We start from the raw sequence: 18,523 nt of genomic DNA, 5'->3' as shown, positions 1-18,523 counted from the left end.
TTTCATGTATATATCACTATCAAGTGATCCGTATAAGTAAGCTGTAACAACATCCATAAGACACATTTCCAAATTTTCAGACACTGCCAAACTAATCAAATATCAAAACGTAATTGCATCCATAACAGGAGAATACGTTTCTTCATAATCAATTCCAGGCCTTTGAGAAAAACCTTGTGCAACAAGTCTAGCTTTATATCTGACTATTTCATTTTTCTCATTTCGCTTTCGAATAAAAACCCATTTGTATCCAACAGGTTTTACACCTTCAGGTGTGAGGACTATAGGTCCAAAAACATTACGTTTATTCAGCGAATCCAATTCAACCTGGATGGCATCTTTCCATTTGACCCAATCATGACGAGTTTTACATTCACCAAAAGATTTTGGTTCATGATCCTCATTTTCATTTACGATGTCACAAGCCACATTATAAGAAAATATCTCATCAATATCTTCTATGTCTTTTCGGTTCCATATTTTTCCAGTATTAATATAATTGATAGAGATTTCACGATTCTCGTCAGTTTGTGGTTCTGACAGAATATTTTCATCATCAGGTGATTCTTCTGGAACACCATTTTCTATTTTATGATCGTCGTGTTTCTCTATGCCTTTTCTTTTCCGAGGATTTTTATCCTTGGAACCGACTGGTCTTCCACGCTTCAAGCGTTTTATGACATCATGAGTGTCTTCAATTTGTTTCTTTGGAATTTCAATTCGAGCAGGGGCATTTACAACATGTATATATGATTTTGTTACCCCTTTTGTGTCTGCAAATGCATCTGACATTTGATTTGCAATTCTTTGCATGTGCACAATTTGCTGTACATCTTTCTCACATTGTTTGGTCCTTGGATCCAAATGTAACAATGATGGTACATACCATGTGATTTCTTTTTCGATGTGTTTCTTTTCTCCCCCTAACACTGGGAAGATTTCTTCATTAAAATGACAATCAGCAAAGCGTGCTGTAAACACATCGCCTGTCTGAGGCTCAAGATATCTAATGATTGATGGACTGTCATAACCGATATAAATACCGATTTTTCTTTGAGGACCCATTTTTGATCGTTGAGGTGGTGCAATAGGCACATACACCATACATCCAAAAATTCTCAGATGAGAGATATTTGGTTCTTTACCAAATGCAAGTTGCAATGGGGAGAATTTATGATATGCACTTGGTCTGATGCGAATTAATGCCGCAACATGTAAAATTGCATGTCCCCATATAGAAATAGGGAGTTTTGTTTTCATAATCATTGGTCTAGCAATCAGTTGTAGACGTTTAATCAATGATTCAGCTAATCCATTTTGCGTATGAACATGAGCTACAGGATGTTCAACAGTGATTCCCATTGACATACAATAATCATTGAAAATCTGGGATGTAAATTCTCCAGCATTATCAAGTCTTATTTTCTTGATTGTATAATCTGGAAATTGATTCCGCAATTTTATTATTTGAGCCATTAATCTTGCAAATGCCACATTCTGAGTTGACAATAAGCATACATGTGACCATCTGCTAGAAGCATCGATCAATACCATAAAATATCGAAATGGTCCACATGGTGGATGAATTGGCCCACAAATATCACCCTGAATGCGTTCAAGAAATATGGGTGATTCTGTTTGGATTTTAGCTGGTGATGGTCTTATAATAAGTTTTCCAAGAGAACATGCTTTACATTGAAACTTATTATTCTGAAAGATCTTCTGGTCTTTCAATGGATGACCATGCGTATTTTCAATAATTCTTCGCATCATTATTGAACCAGGATGTCCCAATCGATCATGCCAATTTGTTAATATTGAAGAACTATTAACCACCATATTTGATTCGATTGGCCTTATATGTGTATAATGCAATCCAGTAGGGAGCATTGATAATTTTTCAATCACATATTTATTTCCTGATTTATATGTGGTAAGACACATATATTTCTGATTTCCATCAGTTATCGTCTCAGTATCATACCCATGAGAGTATATGTCATTAAATCTCAACAAATTTCTTTTCGATTGTGGTGAATATAAAGCATCATTTATCAGAAATTTTGTACCATTAGGTAACAAAAAATGTGCTTTTCCACAACCTTCAATCAAGTCTACAGGACCTGATATGGTATTCACCATTGTTTTTGTTGGTTTTATTTCCAAGAAATATCTTTCATCTCGCAGAATAGTGTGTGTTGTACCACTATCTGGTATGCAAATTTCCATGATATTATTTCCATGTTTGCTCATAGCATTTTCCATATCAAACTTCACAAAAAATGCAATAAAGAAAAATTAAGTACAATACAAATGCAAAATATAACATGCTTTATAATACAAGAATGCATTAAAAATACAAATTTGTTACAATATAGTCCCACCAATCTTTTAATCAATGTCTTCGAAATCATTCAAAAAATCTGCAGCATTGAAACTAGTTGAGCCAATTAAATGGTCACTATTTTCAACAAAATTGGTCTCTTTTCCTTTTCCTTTTGTCGATTCTTTATAAAGCTTACATAGATGCTCAGGGATTCGACAAATATGTGACCAATGTCCTGGAGTGCCACATCTATAACAAACACTCTCAGATCTTTTTGAGTGATTTTCATTTTCACTCGGGTTTTCATGCTGCCTTTTTGGTGGGTGGTTCGCGACGTTCTTTTGAGATGAGTTATTGAAGTAACTATCTCTATTATTTTCATATCCACGGCCGCGACCACGACCGCGATCATTTTTACGTCCACGTCCACGTCCACGCCCACGCCCACGTCCTCGACCTCGTCCACGACCAAAATCTGGTCTATGCCTTTGATTTTGATTTTCATTTTTCATTACGACATTTGCTTCAGGAAATGCCGTTGATCCAGTGGGTCGGGATTGATGATTTCTTATTAACAATTCGTTGTTCTTTTCCGCCACAAGAAGACATGCAATGAGTTCGGAATATCTCGTAAAACCACGCACTCTATATTGTTGCTGTAGAGTTATATTTGATGCGTGAAAAGTGGAAAATGTTTTCTCAAGCATTTCCATCTCTGTGACTTCAAGTCCACAGAATTTTAATTGTGAGACTATTCGATACATTGCAGAATTATGTTCACTGACTTTTTTAAAGTCTTGGATTCTCAACGAATTCCATTCATCACGGGCGGTCGGAAGTATCACTTCCCTTATATGCTCAAATCTTTCTTTTAACCCTTTCCATAAAATCATTGGGTCTTTTTCTGTGAGATACTCACATTTCAACCCTTTATCAAGATGTCGGCGTAAGAAAATCATTGCCTTTGCTTTATCTTGTGAGGTTGATATATTAATTTCTTTGATGGTATCACTTAGACCCAATGACTCAAGATGCATTTCTACATCGAGAGTCCATGGTATATAATTCTTTCCAGTGATATCGAGCGCAACGAATTCAATATTTGCCAAATTTGACATGGTGGTACTAGAAAAATAACAATACATTTTATTAGTTAATTTTCATTAATATGACAATACAAAATAATGGATAAACGAAGATTACAAGTGCGTATACAAATAGAGAAAAAATAGGTGGTGAAAAATCGCTGGTGAGTACAAAACTCGTGAACATGATGATCATAGTCGTTATGAAAAATATCCTTAGAAAAGCCAAAAACTCCATCTTCTTTTTTCGAAAAAAACCGAGGAGAATGTTTTGAGATGAAGAATGAATTTTGGTGTGATTGAAAATGAGTTTGAGTTATAGGCAAAAAACTAGCCGTTTATGACCGTTTGTGACCGTTGAGGGTAAGAAAAAAATGATTATGTGTTGAATAAAAATTCGTGATAATCATGTGATGCGTATAATGATAATCATAATTAAATATACGCAATAAAATATATATCATATCACGTTATTATAAGGTCAGTGTCCTAGACAACCTCTTATATAATAACATGAAATTATATATTGATATAGTTAGTATATATACATATATCATATCACGTTATTGTTTAAAAACCTTAGAGGCTTTTATACTTGTCGTATCCCTTACCGGGAGTGTGGGATGTCGTCTTAACATCCTCCCAGGATTTATAACAAGTTTTTAAAAACTAATTTTTTTTTATAACATGATAATATATATTAAATATATACACAATAAACAATAAAATAATTATTCTTACTTGTTGAATATTTTTGACTTCTTCTTGTATTTTGGATCGTCGAAAAATATAGAGAACCTTCGAGCGATCGTGCTGATAACGTGTTGTGAAAAAGTAAAAATTTACGGTAAAAAGTAAATATTCCAAAACTCAAAATATATCAAACTCTACACTTTATAATATTTTTCTTTCAACTTCAATTGTATTTTTCATCACAAATGAAGACCTATTTATAGATCCACATTTGAGATTAGTCCAAAAATTAAAACATCATCATCTACATCATCACACACTAATTTTCCACATTTTACAACTCAATATTCAACATTCAATATTCAATATTCAACATAATAATAATATATTTTTCAACAAAATAAATATTTTGAGGTCGGCTTCGAATATTCAGATAACTTTATTAATTATTCGAACTATTGTTCGAATATAAGGTCTCCAAAGCTAGAAATATATTGGATAATTGCATACACTACCAGTTAAATATCGAGATTATTAAAAAATTCGTATGAAAAAAAGAATAATCAATTAGCTTCATGTGTTTTTTAACATTGAGCACATACATCTTTGTTTTCAAATTTTGAGCACACAATCCCTTGTTCGTAACGTGTGTTCAAAAGTATTTGTGCTCGAAATTAAAAAATGCGATATGTTAATAGTCACATGAGTTTTTCAGCAATCTCGTGATTTCACAGAAGTAGTATATACAATTATCCCAAAGTTATATAAATATTGGTTAATTCAATGTTAAATTTTGCAAATGGTTTGTAAATTATTGCAAAAATATTTTGTACTTGAATTCGATTCGGAAAAAAACATTGTTCAAATGTATTCGAGTTTGGCTCGAAGTCTGTAATTTTGAAAATGAATGAAATGTTTTTTTTTAAAATTGGGTCAAAAAACATTGGAGGTTGTATTACTATTTTAACAACTTGTTTGAAGACGAGCCAAAACGGGCCAATTGGCTTGGGTTGCCGGTTGAGGTAAGGGAATTGGCTTGTCATTATTTAAATTTTTTTTGTTAATTATTAAAAATTAATTTATATGCGTAACCAAGCTAAGTATGATTTCGTTTGTAATATTTCCAAAACTAAATTTGGAGTACTATTAAATTAAATATTATTTGAGAGGGGGATGGTGGAGAAAAAAATATAACTTTTATAGTATATATCTACTAATTAATAATTATCATCACTTATATATTAAACAAAAATAGATATATGTGTTGAGTATTTTTTTTTTCAACATATCATTCTATAGGTCGAGTATATGCTCCATTTTTTAGTCGCGTGACTAGTCAATTTTCACCAAAAATTTTTTTAAAAAGATTTTCATCAAATATTTAAGAATAAAAAAATATAATTTTAAGAAGGAGAGTGTTATTGACACTCCAAAAGTGTTAATAACAATCCACTTTATCAATATAACTATTTTAATTTATAGACAATATTACCCCTAATTAATTACTTTTCTTAACAATAAAATTTCTATTACCTTTAAAAAAAACCAAATTCAATTCTTCTATTTCTTACAACTAAAATTTAATATCTAGAAAATTGTCACGGTTTTTCTTCGTAAATGCAAATAAATTATGAAACAACAAAAAAATCTTTTCTGTCTTAAAAGTTAATATTATCCATACTATATCTCAATATTTTGTAAAATATACCAAATGTTATTAGATAAATTTTTTTATATAGAATACATAAATCTAATGGGTTAAAAAATTTTGATTTACCAAGATTAAGTTAAAGTGTTTGGGATAATATTTAAAATTACATATTTTAAAATTAATATAAAAATGAGAAGATATTTTATTATTTTAGAATATTTCTTTGGAAGCATATATAATACATATTCTAGTGATTAAAAACATAATTGTAATCACATAATTCATTGTATATAAATTTACACTTTTTTTTGTTACAAGAATGTTTATTATACAAATATATTAACTTCAATTTGAAAATATATATTTTGTTTAAAATAACATTTTTTTGGTAGTCACATATCTGTCAACGGATATTGTGGTTAAACTAAAAGGTTGATTTTTAAAGTTAAAATAAAAATTAGCATAAATTATGAAAAAATAAGAATGAAATATTATATTTTTTCTTTTTTTTTCAAAAATTTGTAATGCAACATAATAATGAACGGTTATTTTGATCAATAATATCTTTAAAATTTGTTTGTATTCTATATTTAAAAATATTGACAAATATAAGTATAATATTTTATTTTAGAAATTTATGAGAATATATCGAGGAATTTACTAAAATTAATTAAAGAGTAATATAGACAAATTATAGACAAAAAATAATAAATAAAGTGTGTTTAATAAAAATTGGGGTGTAAATAACAATATCTTTTAAGAATAAACATCGAATTTACCTTTGTCATATACAATGCGTGTTTTCTAAAAAAAATAAAAAATTGCGGGTTGGTTAAACTAACCCATGACCCGAATCAATCTGGGTCGGGTTTATGTTTTTTCAGGCCACCTCGCCCACAGGACAGGCTTACCCATTAGCTAATTGAAATATGGTAACCCAAAAAAAAAAAATCGAGAAACATTTTTCACATTTGGGCGGACAGCAATTCCAATTTCCAATAAATTGTATACGGCTATGGACTCTGTTTCCATGTCTAGTAAGTAGAGGTTAGTCTATGCTATATCGGGAGTGTTTTTTTCCTTATTTCAATATCATTAGATCATTTAGGACCCCTATATTTTTATGAAAATTGACATATGTGTTGATGATCCAATGATTGATATTTGACCACATCATGGGGGGAAAAGTACTCCAGGAGTGGCATAGAATAATCTCGTAAGTAGGGTTTGAGAGACTTTTTTATTCAATTTTTTTTCACAAAATTTCAATTTTTTTGGTAAAAAAAAGTTGAGAAATACATTCCTAAAAGCTCTCCAAACATTAACGTAATATTTGGGGAAAAAAAAAAGAAATATCTTTGGGCCTTCCTTTATAATAATTTCATGTATGTAAACAAATAAAATCGTTTAGATAAATATTGGATATGTATTTATAAATTATCGAATTCGAATTGAACTCAAATATGTTCCAAATTGTTTTTGAGCTGAACTCAAACTCATATTAAGTTGTTGAATAATTAATGAGCAGCCAACGATCCTTAATATTTTGTTATATACTATAATTACATGCTGATAGCATACATTTCAAGTTTTTCGAGTATTTATTTTTAAGCCAAACTCGAGAAAAAAAATTAAATTCTTCAAACTTCACATCAAGTTCGAACTCGTAGAATTTGAGGTTTATAAACCTGCTTCATATTCTAATAATTTCCAGTTCGTTTACATTGCTAATGTCACCAACATACGTGTGTAATAACTAATCATGCATAAAATAATTAAAATTGTGGATTTATACCCCGAACTATTTGGGTTTCAATTTCATCTTATATTTGAAATTTTGATTTCGTTTACAGGGAATTCATAAATATTTTTGTTTAAAAAATAGGATTAAGTTGTATTACTATTTATTATCCCAATTATAAGTCTAGCTTGGTAATGTTATCAATGTTAAAGTCACAGAAAATTCATACTGTAGCTTGATTCTATTTTACTTTATTTATGATTATTATGAGTATTTTCACACTCCTCAAGGAACCGATAAATAATTTAAATTTTTTCGAATATTGTAAATCTTATAATAATGTAATCACTTTCCCAAAAACTGAAAAATTATGCCCTTAATATAACTAACTTCTGGCGAAGACATTTTTTTTTTCGAAAAATTGCTCTTAATTTGTTACTTTTTTTTTTTTTTTTTTACATTTATCTTTTCATGAAAATCATTTTTCAATTTTTTTTCTTTGCCAAGATCCACAAAATAATCTAAAACATAAAATTTGCGTTGAATCGACATCATATCAAAATTGTACATTTCATATCTATAATTTATTTATGTTTAGGTAGAGTTTGAGAAAAATTTTAGGAATCATTTTTTGACTTTTTCTAACAAAAATTTAAAATTTTATAAAATTTTATTGAAAAAAATCTGAAAAGATTCGTCGCCCACTGGCACTGGCCTACACCCTTCTTTTGTTTCATTTTTTTTAGGCGAGGAAGATATGATTCTTCGCAGCAATGGTCGGCTATACAAATGCTTTTCTCCACTTTATTAGGTTAAATAATTGCAAACATCTATTTTTTAAACCTTTTAAAGTGAGAGTTAGCAGCAGCTAGCACTTCCTAATGCATCATTCCCCATTTATATGAATTGACCTTTATTTATGTATTAATTTGTTAATGCTACTCTTACTATATGTTTAAATGTCTTAAAAATGAAATTTGAAATTGTATTTAAGAGGAAAAATCACAAGCGCACCCGTGCTCGTACTCACGAGACTGGGTTTTGTTGAACCCGAATCTATACCCGATAAATCTATCTCTCGAACTCGCGTTTATATATATATATGTAATGTCGGGTCCAGTTGCTTGTAACATAATCTTTTTGATGGGAAAGGTACGCTATTAATAACGTGGATGAGAAGTTGACAGAGAAAAGTGTCATCTGATGAAGAATGCCTTTAATAAAGTTTCAATCTTTTTCTTATTTTACCGGACCACGGACCACCACTGCGCTTTTGCTCCCTACCTCATTTATCGCTTTATTCTCTCGTTGTTTCCTCATTAATGCTCGAATTTTAGTAGTGTTTTAATCACTCATTTTGCTGATTCAGATTTTGGTTTATGGAGGTTTCGGCAGATTCGAAGTCGTGGAGAGATGATCTGGCGAGCTTAGTGGAAGACTCGGGGATAAGATTTGCCGGCGATTCAGTCAGAGCTGCGGCGTTGGAGGAGGAGGAGGAGGAGGAGGTCACCACGAGTGGGAAAAGGGAGAGTTTGAAGGATCAAATCAAGGGTTTCGCGGAGGCGTGGGGAGAAATGGCGGTGGAGTTGGGGAGAGGGTTGAGGGACGTTGTGCAGCAGACGGTGCTGACTGAGGATTCTTACGCCGTGAAGAGCATCAGAGGACCGCTGGCTGAGGTTTCGGGGAGGCTGAGGCTTTTGAATGAGTTCTTGCCGGAGGACCGCCACCCGCTGCACGTGTGGACGGTGTTTCTCTTCGTTTTCTTTCTCGCTCTTGCTGGTAAAATTTGATATTGTCTCATGATTTAGCTCTTTGTCGCTGAATTATTAGTGGATAAGAACTGTGATCCCATTAAGGAAACCTCGGTAAAGACAGTTGCATCTTAAATGTTTGTGGGTTTGCAAGGAACAGGGATATATCATACATGTGCAGAGGAGATTTTTCTGTATAATTAGACTTCATTCTAGATTTTGAATCTTTGGCATTCATTTCATACTAGTGCTCCAAGCATTTTGTTTGTCTAAATCTTTGCAGTTCTGAATGTAAATAGTAGATATGAAAGTTATGTTTCGAGGATGAAGAAAGTTGCCATACATCCTCCTAGTGCTGCTCGTATTTTACTTTCGGATGGTAGATATGTAGCATATCACGAGACGGGTGTTCCGGCCGATAAAGCTAGATTTACCATCATAATCCCGCACGGTTTCCTTTCTTCTCGACTTGCAGGTACTAACTACTAGGCTTCTGTAAATTACTGAACCAAAAATGAATTAGTATGGACTGTTTGAACAATGAAATGGCAGGTATACCTGGTATCAAGGAGTCGTTGCTGGAAGAATTCGGTGTGAGGGTCATTAGTTACGATCTTCCTGGTTTTGGAGAGAGCGATCCTCATACTAACCGAAATCTTAATTCTTCGGCTCTGGATATGTCGCAGTTGGCAGATTCGGTGGGAGTAAAAGGCAAATTCTGGGTTCTAGGATATTTGAGTGGCTCGTTGCATGTTTGGGCTGCTTTAAAATATGTTCCAGATAAAATTGCTGGTAAATTCTTGCAGGATACTAATACTTGAATCAATCCTGTCGTTTCCTAATATAAATTTTGAATGACTACAGGTGCTGCCATGTTTGCGCCGTTGGTGAATCCATACGAGAAGAGCATGACCAAAGAAGAGAAGTCGCGAACGTGGGAAAACTGGACACGGAGAAAAAGATTGTTGTACTATCTGGCTCGTAGATTCCCGAAGTCCCTCAGTTACTTCTACCGTCGAACATTCCTCACGGGGAAGCATGGTCGAATAGATAAATGGTTATCTGTGTCACTTGGAAAGAAGGTAAGTCATATCGCATTCTTCTTCGAACAGAACATACATATCTCCGAGGTTAGATTATTTATTGAGAAGCTACCTGGGACAGTTGATGAACTGGATTACTTGAAAATCAGTTCTCTACTTCTCTGATCCTTTCAGACATTGTCTCGCGGACGTAGGCCTTGTTGAATGGAACCCGTAAATATTACTCTTTTCGTTTGTCCAGGATAAAAGTCTCGTTGAAAAACTAGGCTTTGAAGAAATCTGGCACAGAAATGTCGAAGAATCAATCCGCCAAGGTAACACAAAACCATTCGTTGAGGAAGCTGTGCTGCAAGTTTCGAACTGGGGTTTTAGCCTAACAGAACTTCAAGCACAGCGAAAATGTCCAAGAAAAGGCATCCTCCCTTGGCTGCAGTTCATGTATGGACTACCCGAATGTGAACTAACCGGATTTCTTGGCCGGATTCACATATGGCAGGTCCATATCTATTCATTGCATCTGTTTCCTTTGCATTTGAGTCTAAGCATTACCTCAACTGATCGATTTCATTTGCAGGGAATGGATGATATGGTGGTTCCGCCATCAATAACTGATTACATATCCCGTGTGCTACCCAATGCCAGTGTTCACAGACTTCCGGAAGAGGGTCACTTCTCATATTTCGTCCTCTGCGATGAATGCCACCGGGAAATATTATCGACCCTTTTTGGCATCCCGCAAGGTCCACTCGATTCTGTCGATAAAACTACAACCAACCAAGACGAACAAGAAATTCGGGATGAGACTGATACTGCTTCTGTATGAAACATTACTTCTCTTTGGTATCCGACGACAGGGATGTTCCGATTCTTAAAACGGAGCACGGAATTTTTTTCCCCTTTCCCACTGTTTTCAAGATGGTTTATATGCAACACAACAAGAGTCGAGATGATAGCACTCCTTCTGTTTTCTGGAGCGTAGAAAGCTTTTCTGCCTAATTTTCCCATAACATAGAACATTATAGCAAGAAATGGAGGTCTCATGTACACGAATACTTCTCACTTTAATTCCAAAAATCTGATCTATATATTGATGTAAAAAGTAACAGGGTGAAGTATGACACTTATTGGGGTAAAATGTTGCAGGTTACAGGGCATTTGGATTAATATACAAATATCTATTTTCCTTGCAAGTGATATTTCTAATAAGAAAAAAATTATCTTTATATGTATGGAAAATTGTGGATCTTAGCTGATGTGTTATAATTGTTAAAAAGGAAATTACCCCCACTTTATAATACCTTGGATCATTATTTATTTAATTTTACCCACGCCATATGGTACTTTTGAAATACAAAAGTTAATGTTATTTCTTTCATAGCCACTAAATTTTGCGTTATCTAATAAACTCAAATTATTAGCTATGGAAATTAATTGACATTATCGTTGACTAAAATTAGTTAATAATTATCATACGAGTCTAACAATTAGTCCTCGGGAATTATATGCTATATGTTGAATTTGACAGACTTCGGATTTCAAATGAACATTGATTTTATTTTGACTATGTAGTCTATGTTATAAACTCGTACGCAATCACATGACTTTATTTATTACTATCTTTCAAGAATATGAAAAGGAATTAGTTCTAATCACAGGAAGAACATATCATGAGAAGTGCAAGTGATAATATAACAATCCAATATCTTCCAGAATAATTAAATAAGGTTAACCATTGTTCTTTTCTAGATGAACGTGATTAACAAAATAATATACACACAAAAATAAACATCAGACTGCTCAATATTTTTTTACCATGTGAAAATATTGATTTACTTGCGAAACATGCGCTTTTTGTTAATTTTCAGGAAAAAAAAATTACGAATTCTGGCTGGGAAATAAAAAATGCCAAGACAAGCGAATCCAGTGATATAAATAAATTCTTACATACAAAGAAAATAACCATTTAAACAGTGGGGAAAACACTTGCCTTTTGACATATATTTCAGAACTGGGACAACAAAATTTTTAAGCTGTGCTTGCACCAAATCGATCATATATTACTCAACTTCAGGTTTAGAAATTGATTCCCTTTGGGGCCTGTGTTTCCTCCATTTTTTCTTCTGTAGAGAAGTTATCCAAGCCGGGACTTCACACCCAGAAGCTGTCATTACATTAGCTACATTCCTTAAGAATGGAACGTCAGCTTCAGTGTATAAGGTTATCGCTTCTCCGCATCTTCCAGCCCTACCCGAACGACCTTTATGAAAGGCCAGAAAAATTGGTAAAACACAAGGAATAATTTGAATACAAACACGCTACTTTGGATAGAATTCAATGTAATGAATATTACAGAGAGTTCTATACTTGAGTTTGATGCGCAGAGAATAAAAAATTTATGGTGTTTACTGTAGTACCACAGTATAGTCCATAGTAAGGACAAACCTTAAATCTTTTAACACCCAAAATACCCAAGTAAAAAATTTCAACCTGTCGTAAGACAATTCACACATGGCACCTTATATAGCTAAACAAGAAAGTGGATCGATTGATACCACCCTGACCCAACTATCCCCTCCTACAATTGCACTAATTTTACAATTAATGAGACTGAACACGTACTCTTGTACCAATTGGCGCCCTTTTTTGTAACGACTCACGTCCTTCCACCGCATCCATCCCCAGCCTATAGCATGGGCTCGGACCGCATGGTTCGACGGGAATCGCACTCATGACCTCCCCACTCCTGGCAGTGGGTTTTTGCCCTCCCCATGAATCGAACCTTGTACAAGGAATCATAAAACTTTGTACTTAAGCCTGGAGGTACAAGGTTCGATTTCTGGGGAGGGCAAAAACCCACCGCCAGGAGTGGGGAGGTCATGAGTGCGATGCCCGTCGAACCATGCGTTCCGAGCCCATGCTATAGGCTGGGGAGGGATGCGGTGGAAGGACGTGGGTCGTTACAAATTGTAGGATTGAACAACCACCATTGTACTGAAAACTATGGCTGATACTGACTGTTAATCAAGTCTACTAAAGCACATGACAGTTCAAGTGTCACATTTACAGACAAGGACGAGACGTTTGGAACAACTGAAGCTATCCAAACAACCTTTTTCAAGGAAAAGTGAGGATGTGAGATGATGAATAAAAGAACAACGCGTTCAACATTTAACGTACCAATCCTGTGAATGTATGCAGCAGCCGAATCCGGAAAATCATAGTTGATCACACAGTTGACGCCTTTAAAGTCCATTCCACGGGCAATAACATCAGTGGCAATCAAAACCCACGTTTTTCCGGATCGAAAGTTGTCAACTGCACTTTCTCTCTACATCGATTGATTAGTGTTATGGAAATCCTGAAGCTTAAAAATTCAAACATTTCAACCACTCATTAAGCAATATACCTGTATTTCAGAAAGATCGGCATGTATGACATCAGCTCGAACATCGTCATATTTCAGCTCATCATATAATTCCTTAGCTCGTTCTTTGTTTTGGACAAAAATTAACACAGGTGGGTTCAAACTCTGCACCAAATGTTTGGGTCATCTCAAATGCTAAACTTTCGTTATTACTCTCCAATTACAGGAGGAAAACATGAGCATCCATGTATAAATAGTAGTGCCAATTACAGTAATATATCAAAAACAAGCTTGTATTAACTACTTTTATAGAGGGAAATAAGGACCGAGGAAATTGGCCGACTAGGAAGTAATATTTATACCTCTGCAAAGCTTTGACGGAGAGCAAGAAGCTTGCCCTCCTCACTTCCTACAAATATGAGCTTTTGCTTGATTGATTCAGAAGCAGAGTTCCTGTTCGAATTTGAGTAGTAGCAATTCAGTCTCAACAAAATTATTTTCTATCAACATGAGATGATAAATTTGACAAAAGGTTTCTCCTCAAGTGCGCAACCAACTTAGGATAAATACATAGATCTCATTAACAAAGGGATAAAATTGAACTTGTTTCTTGCTGTCTGTGGAGAGCAACTTCTTACTTTCTGCCAATGATAACTCGGACAGCATCATGCATAATTGTGCGTGCTAGCTCTTCAACAGTATCAGGTAAAGTAGCACTGAACAGTGAGCGTACAATAGAAGGATTTGAGCATGCTTTGACCACTGCATCAACCTGCTCAACCAAGCCTAACTCAAAAAGCTTGTCAGATTCATCCAGGACAAGAAACTCAACCCTGGACACAACAAAAAGAAAAAAGATTGAAGAATCTTGAGGATATTACTAAAAATAAGAGGTCAAATAGGAATTCCACCTCAGAATGAAAAGATGCAGCTTAGCGCATACACATTCGAGATTCAAGCATCTCTAGTTATCCACTCAAGTAATAACAGATAACACAAATATTAGGCTTCACGTAAACACTAAATACAATACGTTTGGCAACATATTAACACATTAAAAGCTATCATTTTTTATTGTGTCTTAGTTTAAGGTGAGACGGTGCTATAAATTTGGACCGAATAAATATTTCTATCACAAATTTTAGTAGTTTGGAGAAGCCTAGACATTAAGACCTGAAACAAACGATAATTAGAGAATAGGTATCTTACTTGCTCAAATCAAGTTTTCTTTTGCGAATAGCAAACTGCGCTCGAAAAGGTGTAGATATGAGAATATCACAGGGCAATTTTGAAAAATCAGCACTTTTAGCGAGTTGTTTGGTCATTAATTTAATGTAAAATTTCTTTCCTCTCGACAACTTCTTGCATTCTCTTGCTGTCTGAGCAGCTAATTCACGAGTGGGGCAAAGAATCACTGCCCGAACACCATCCTTTGAAGCACGCTGATGACAAGAGATTGCTAAGTATAATTTTTCAAAAATAGTTTATAGCACATAAAACTTCACGTTTTAAACATACCTGAAGTTGCATAAGTATTGGGCAGACAAATGCAAAGGTTTTTCCAGAACCAGTAGGAGCACAAGCGAAACACTCTCTTCCCTGGAAAGAAGTAGAAGAATAAAATCGTTAAAATATAAAAATAATACTGGAACACGGAAGAACAGCAGGGCAACAAGATTAAGATAGACAATGGAATCTCATAATTCCAAGATGTGTGGCAGCCAGTGAAGCCAAAAAAAAAAAAAACTAAATAAGAAGAAACAACCCAAATGAAAGATCATACAGATAACATGACTGGAATAGTCTGCCTTTGGATGGGTGTTGGTTCTTCAAAACCCAGATCGGCCAAATTGCGCAGTACGTATGGTTTGCAATTATACCTGCACAGAAGAAGTTTCCACCAACTCTGTCTAAATAATTTGGCAAAAAAGAATGCCAGGGAAAACAACATGAAGCAGTTTCGATAACTCAACAAATTTCATTCTGTTAACATCATTAAAGGGGGGAAAAAGACACATCTTGAATACTCGGAGACCGTATCTCTGCAACTATCATTTCAGTATAAAAATAAAATCAAGCCCTTTCATACACAATATAGAAACCAACTATGATTAATTTAATGCAGCATTCATACTTTAAAGAAACAATGCTCCCCCTTCTATGTAGAGACATCTGTATTACTATACCCACGATCAAAATACAATAGCTACTCATCCCACCCAATGTACTTTCAAAGGTAAATATTTTTGGCTGGTCAATGGTATTGATTCCTAAATTTTGGTTTCAAAATAAAGGACCTATTTATTAAGTACAACAAAATATGCTCCTTGTTGATTAAAAGTTCAGCTCATACTAAAAAAAGGCTTTAATGGAAGAGTGTAATATTTGAACTACACCAGTTCTTAAACAGAGAGATCTCATATTAATATATTATTCTTTGTTTTCTTACCTTGATCGCAACTCCATGAAGTTCAGAAGAGGTGATGGAATATTTCTCCCAGAAACATGAATATTATGCTTCTTCCGAAAAAGGGATTCCCTCTAAAACACCACAAGGAAAAGATTGTGTCAAGTCACCAGCCTTTGCATATTGAAAATATTCAAAGGTTCCTAGCAAAAAAATAATATCAAGATATCTCGGTCCTGTGAAACTAAGATCTCGTATATGTATAAAAATATGATGGAGGAAACCATAAATAAATAAGAGGGAACTATAGAGAACCTCCAATCGACGATGATACTCCTTCTTTCTGAGTATAATTTCCTCTTCCTTCCCGTCCCCTACTTCAGCTCTCGATTTGGAACGTTTAAACACATTGAAGCCTTCAACTGGATCTAAAAAACAATTAAATGGAAAAAACAAATTAGACCATGAAACTAAGCTTCACACCATCACTTATCCAATCCCCACTCACAACAGCTAAAATATCCATCATATTTCTTATTACAGCATTGGTTATATGCCTTTGAAATTTGCACTATATTTTATCCCACCTAATCAATACCCTACTCCAAATACCTGAAACAATAGCTTTTCTTTTTCTCTTCTTCTCAGCACGTGGTTTCGTGGCTTCCTCCGTTGTAGTAATATCCCCATTTTCAATTACATTAAGCTTCTCTACAATACCATCATCCTCCTTTTTCACCTATTTAGAGTTGCACAAATTTTAAAAACAAAAAACAAATTGGAGAAAAGTTCACATATTAAAGAGCTACGGATTCAAGAATAAAATCCACAAAATGCCGTGTTTCCTCAATTCTGCATAATTAACTATTACCTTAAATCTAGCAAAATCACTGGAAAATTTCTGGCGATTGAACTTGATGCCGGAGAACAGGAATGAGCCGTCCTTTTCCATTGAAACTTTTGCAGAAAAATTATCACAATGTAATTCAAGACTACGCCGCAAAGGTCGTAAATTTATATTTTTGTATTGTTTTGGAGGTAAATTTGATGGCTTTATGAGTGTTTGATTTGATTTGATGAAATTGGAGATTTGCAAGGAATTAGGGTTTTAGCTACACTGCTCAGTCGGGACTTGGGAAACCGGAATTAATTAACTTTAATTAATTAAATAAGAAAAGCAAAAAAAAAAAATTAAAGAAAACCCCGCCTCCGTTCTTTTTTTTTTTTTTTTCTCGTTTGTGTTAATTTAATAATTTTAAATAATTGTCCAAATTTATATTATCTATTTTTTATAAAATTATATAAACAAGATATTTATATTTATTAATCGTCAGAGGGTCGATCGGGACGTACAACAGAGCTAAATCGGAAAGGGAAGTAATCTTCCCAATTACGTTGTACATATTACTTTTTTTTTTGTGCTTTTGCAAAAATGTACATTTTTTTGTTAATGCATATTACAATCCTTTAGTTTCTATTTTTTCTAAGTATGTCCCTCGGACTTTTCTTTCATCATTCATATGGTTTATTTGTTAATAAAACAAAACCCGGATTTTTTAAAACAATAATAAATTATTCTAATGATTTATTAAATCAATCAAACCAATGAAATGGATAATGTTAAGATAGTTTCAATAAATATAAAATTATGCAATTGACTTTATAATTTACTATTCAAAAAATTCAACAGCTTAACCATGAAGTAGCAGTTTGCATCTACTTTTGCTAGTTGTGACTTGCGAGTCACTACTTATTTTGAAGTTTCATGATTGTTTTAGTCAAAGTGATCAAACCGTATCATGAAACTGTTATATCTATATCTATATATATATAAAAGCAGAGTTTTTACTAAAAATAGTAGTTTGAAATTTAATTGAATTTTATCATCATTTTTAATTTAAGTTAATTTTTTTGTCCAATGTCCAGTGAAAATTACTTAACGCAATATATGATAATATAAAAATACTACGTTTATTTTTAAAAATTGATATTGTGTTATCACGGTTTTTAATTTCAGTTAATTTTTTATATATTTTATGATATTGCACCAATTTTTGGTAAAAATTTGAAATTTGGTATACATATGAAAATTTTCATAAACTCAATACATGATAATATAATAATTTTTAATTTAAAATTTGAAATTTGATAATATTTTATCAATATTTCTAAAATTTAATTAATTTTTCTCTCTCTATATATATAAATTTCAATTAATTTTGTCTATATATGTGTGTATGAAAATTTTCATAAATATTATACATGATAGCATACCAATTTTTTATTCTATATATATAATTAAAGCACGTAAATTAAATATTAATTTTTTTTCGTTTACATATATATATATATATGTGTGTGTATATATATATATATGTATGTATCGTTGACATAATTTAGAAAATATAATTTATTTTAAAAATAATTATGTTGCTAGAAAGAAAGAGAAAATATTAATTCTA

At 33.1% G+C, this 18,523-nt stretch overlaps 2 protein-coding genes across 2 annotated transcripts; one reads left to right on the top strand and one right to left on the bottom strand.

Annotated features, from left to right (window-relative positions):
- The first annotated feature begins 8,375 nt into the window (after positions 1-8,375).
- On the top strand, positions 8,376-11,469 carry LOC140891457 (uncharacterized). The gene is made up of 7 exons (XM_073299951.1): positions 8,376-8,648; positions 8,882-9,275; positions 9,531-9,722; positions 9,800-10,039; positions 10,112-10,329; positions 10,532-10,786; positions 10,865-11,469. Exons 1-7 carry the CDS (start codon positions 8,604-8,606, stop codon positions 11,111-11,113), a joined length of 1,593 nt encoding a protein of 530 aa, XP_073156052.1. The 5' UTR covers positions 8,376-8,603; the 3' UTR covers positions 11,114-11,469.
- A 639-nt stretch (positions 11,470-12,108) lies between these two features.
- LOC140891182 (DEAD-box ATP-dependent RNA helicase 57) lies at positions 12,109-17,190 on the bottom strand. The gene is made up of 12 exons (XM_073299532.1): positions 16,933-17,190; positions 16,674-16,800; positions 16,377-16,489; positions 16,104-16,195; positions 15,438-15,534; positions 15,173-15,253; positions 14,864-15,096; positions 14,293-14,487; positions 14,017-14,107; positions 13,697-13,819; positions 13,468-13,618; positions 12,109-12,547 (listed from the first exon to the last, which is right to left on the bottom strand). The coding sequence occupies exons 1-12, from the start codon at positions 17,011-17,013 to the stop codon at positions 12,348-12,350; spliced, it is 1,584 nt and encodes a 527-aa protein (XP_073155633.1). The 5' UTR covers positions 17,014-17,190; the 3' UTR covers positions 12,109-12,347.
- Between the last annotated feature and the right edge of the window lie 1,333 nt (positions 17,191-18,523).

This window comes from Henckelia pumila, chromosome 3 (genome assembly GCF_033568475.1).
Source record: "Henckelia pumila isolate YLH828 chromosome 3, ASM3356847v2, whole genome shotgun sequence".
NCBI classification, from domain to species: domain Eukaryota; kingdom Viridiplantae; phylum Streptophyta; class Magnoliopsida; order Lamiales; family Gesneriaceae; genus Henckelia; species Henckelia pumila.
This window is presented reverse-complemented; position numbering and strand designations above follow the sequence as displayed.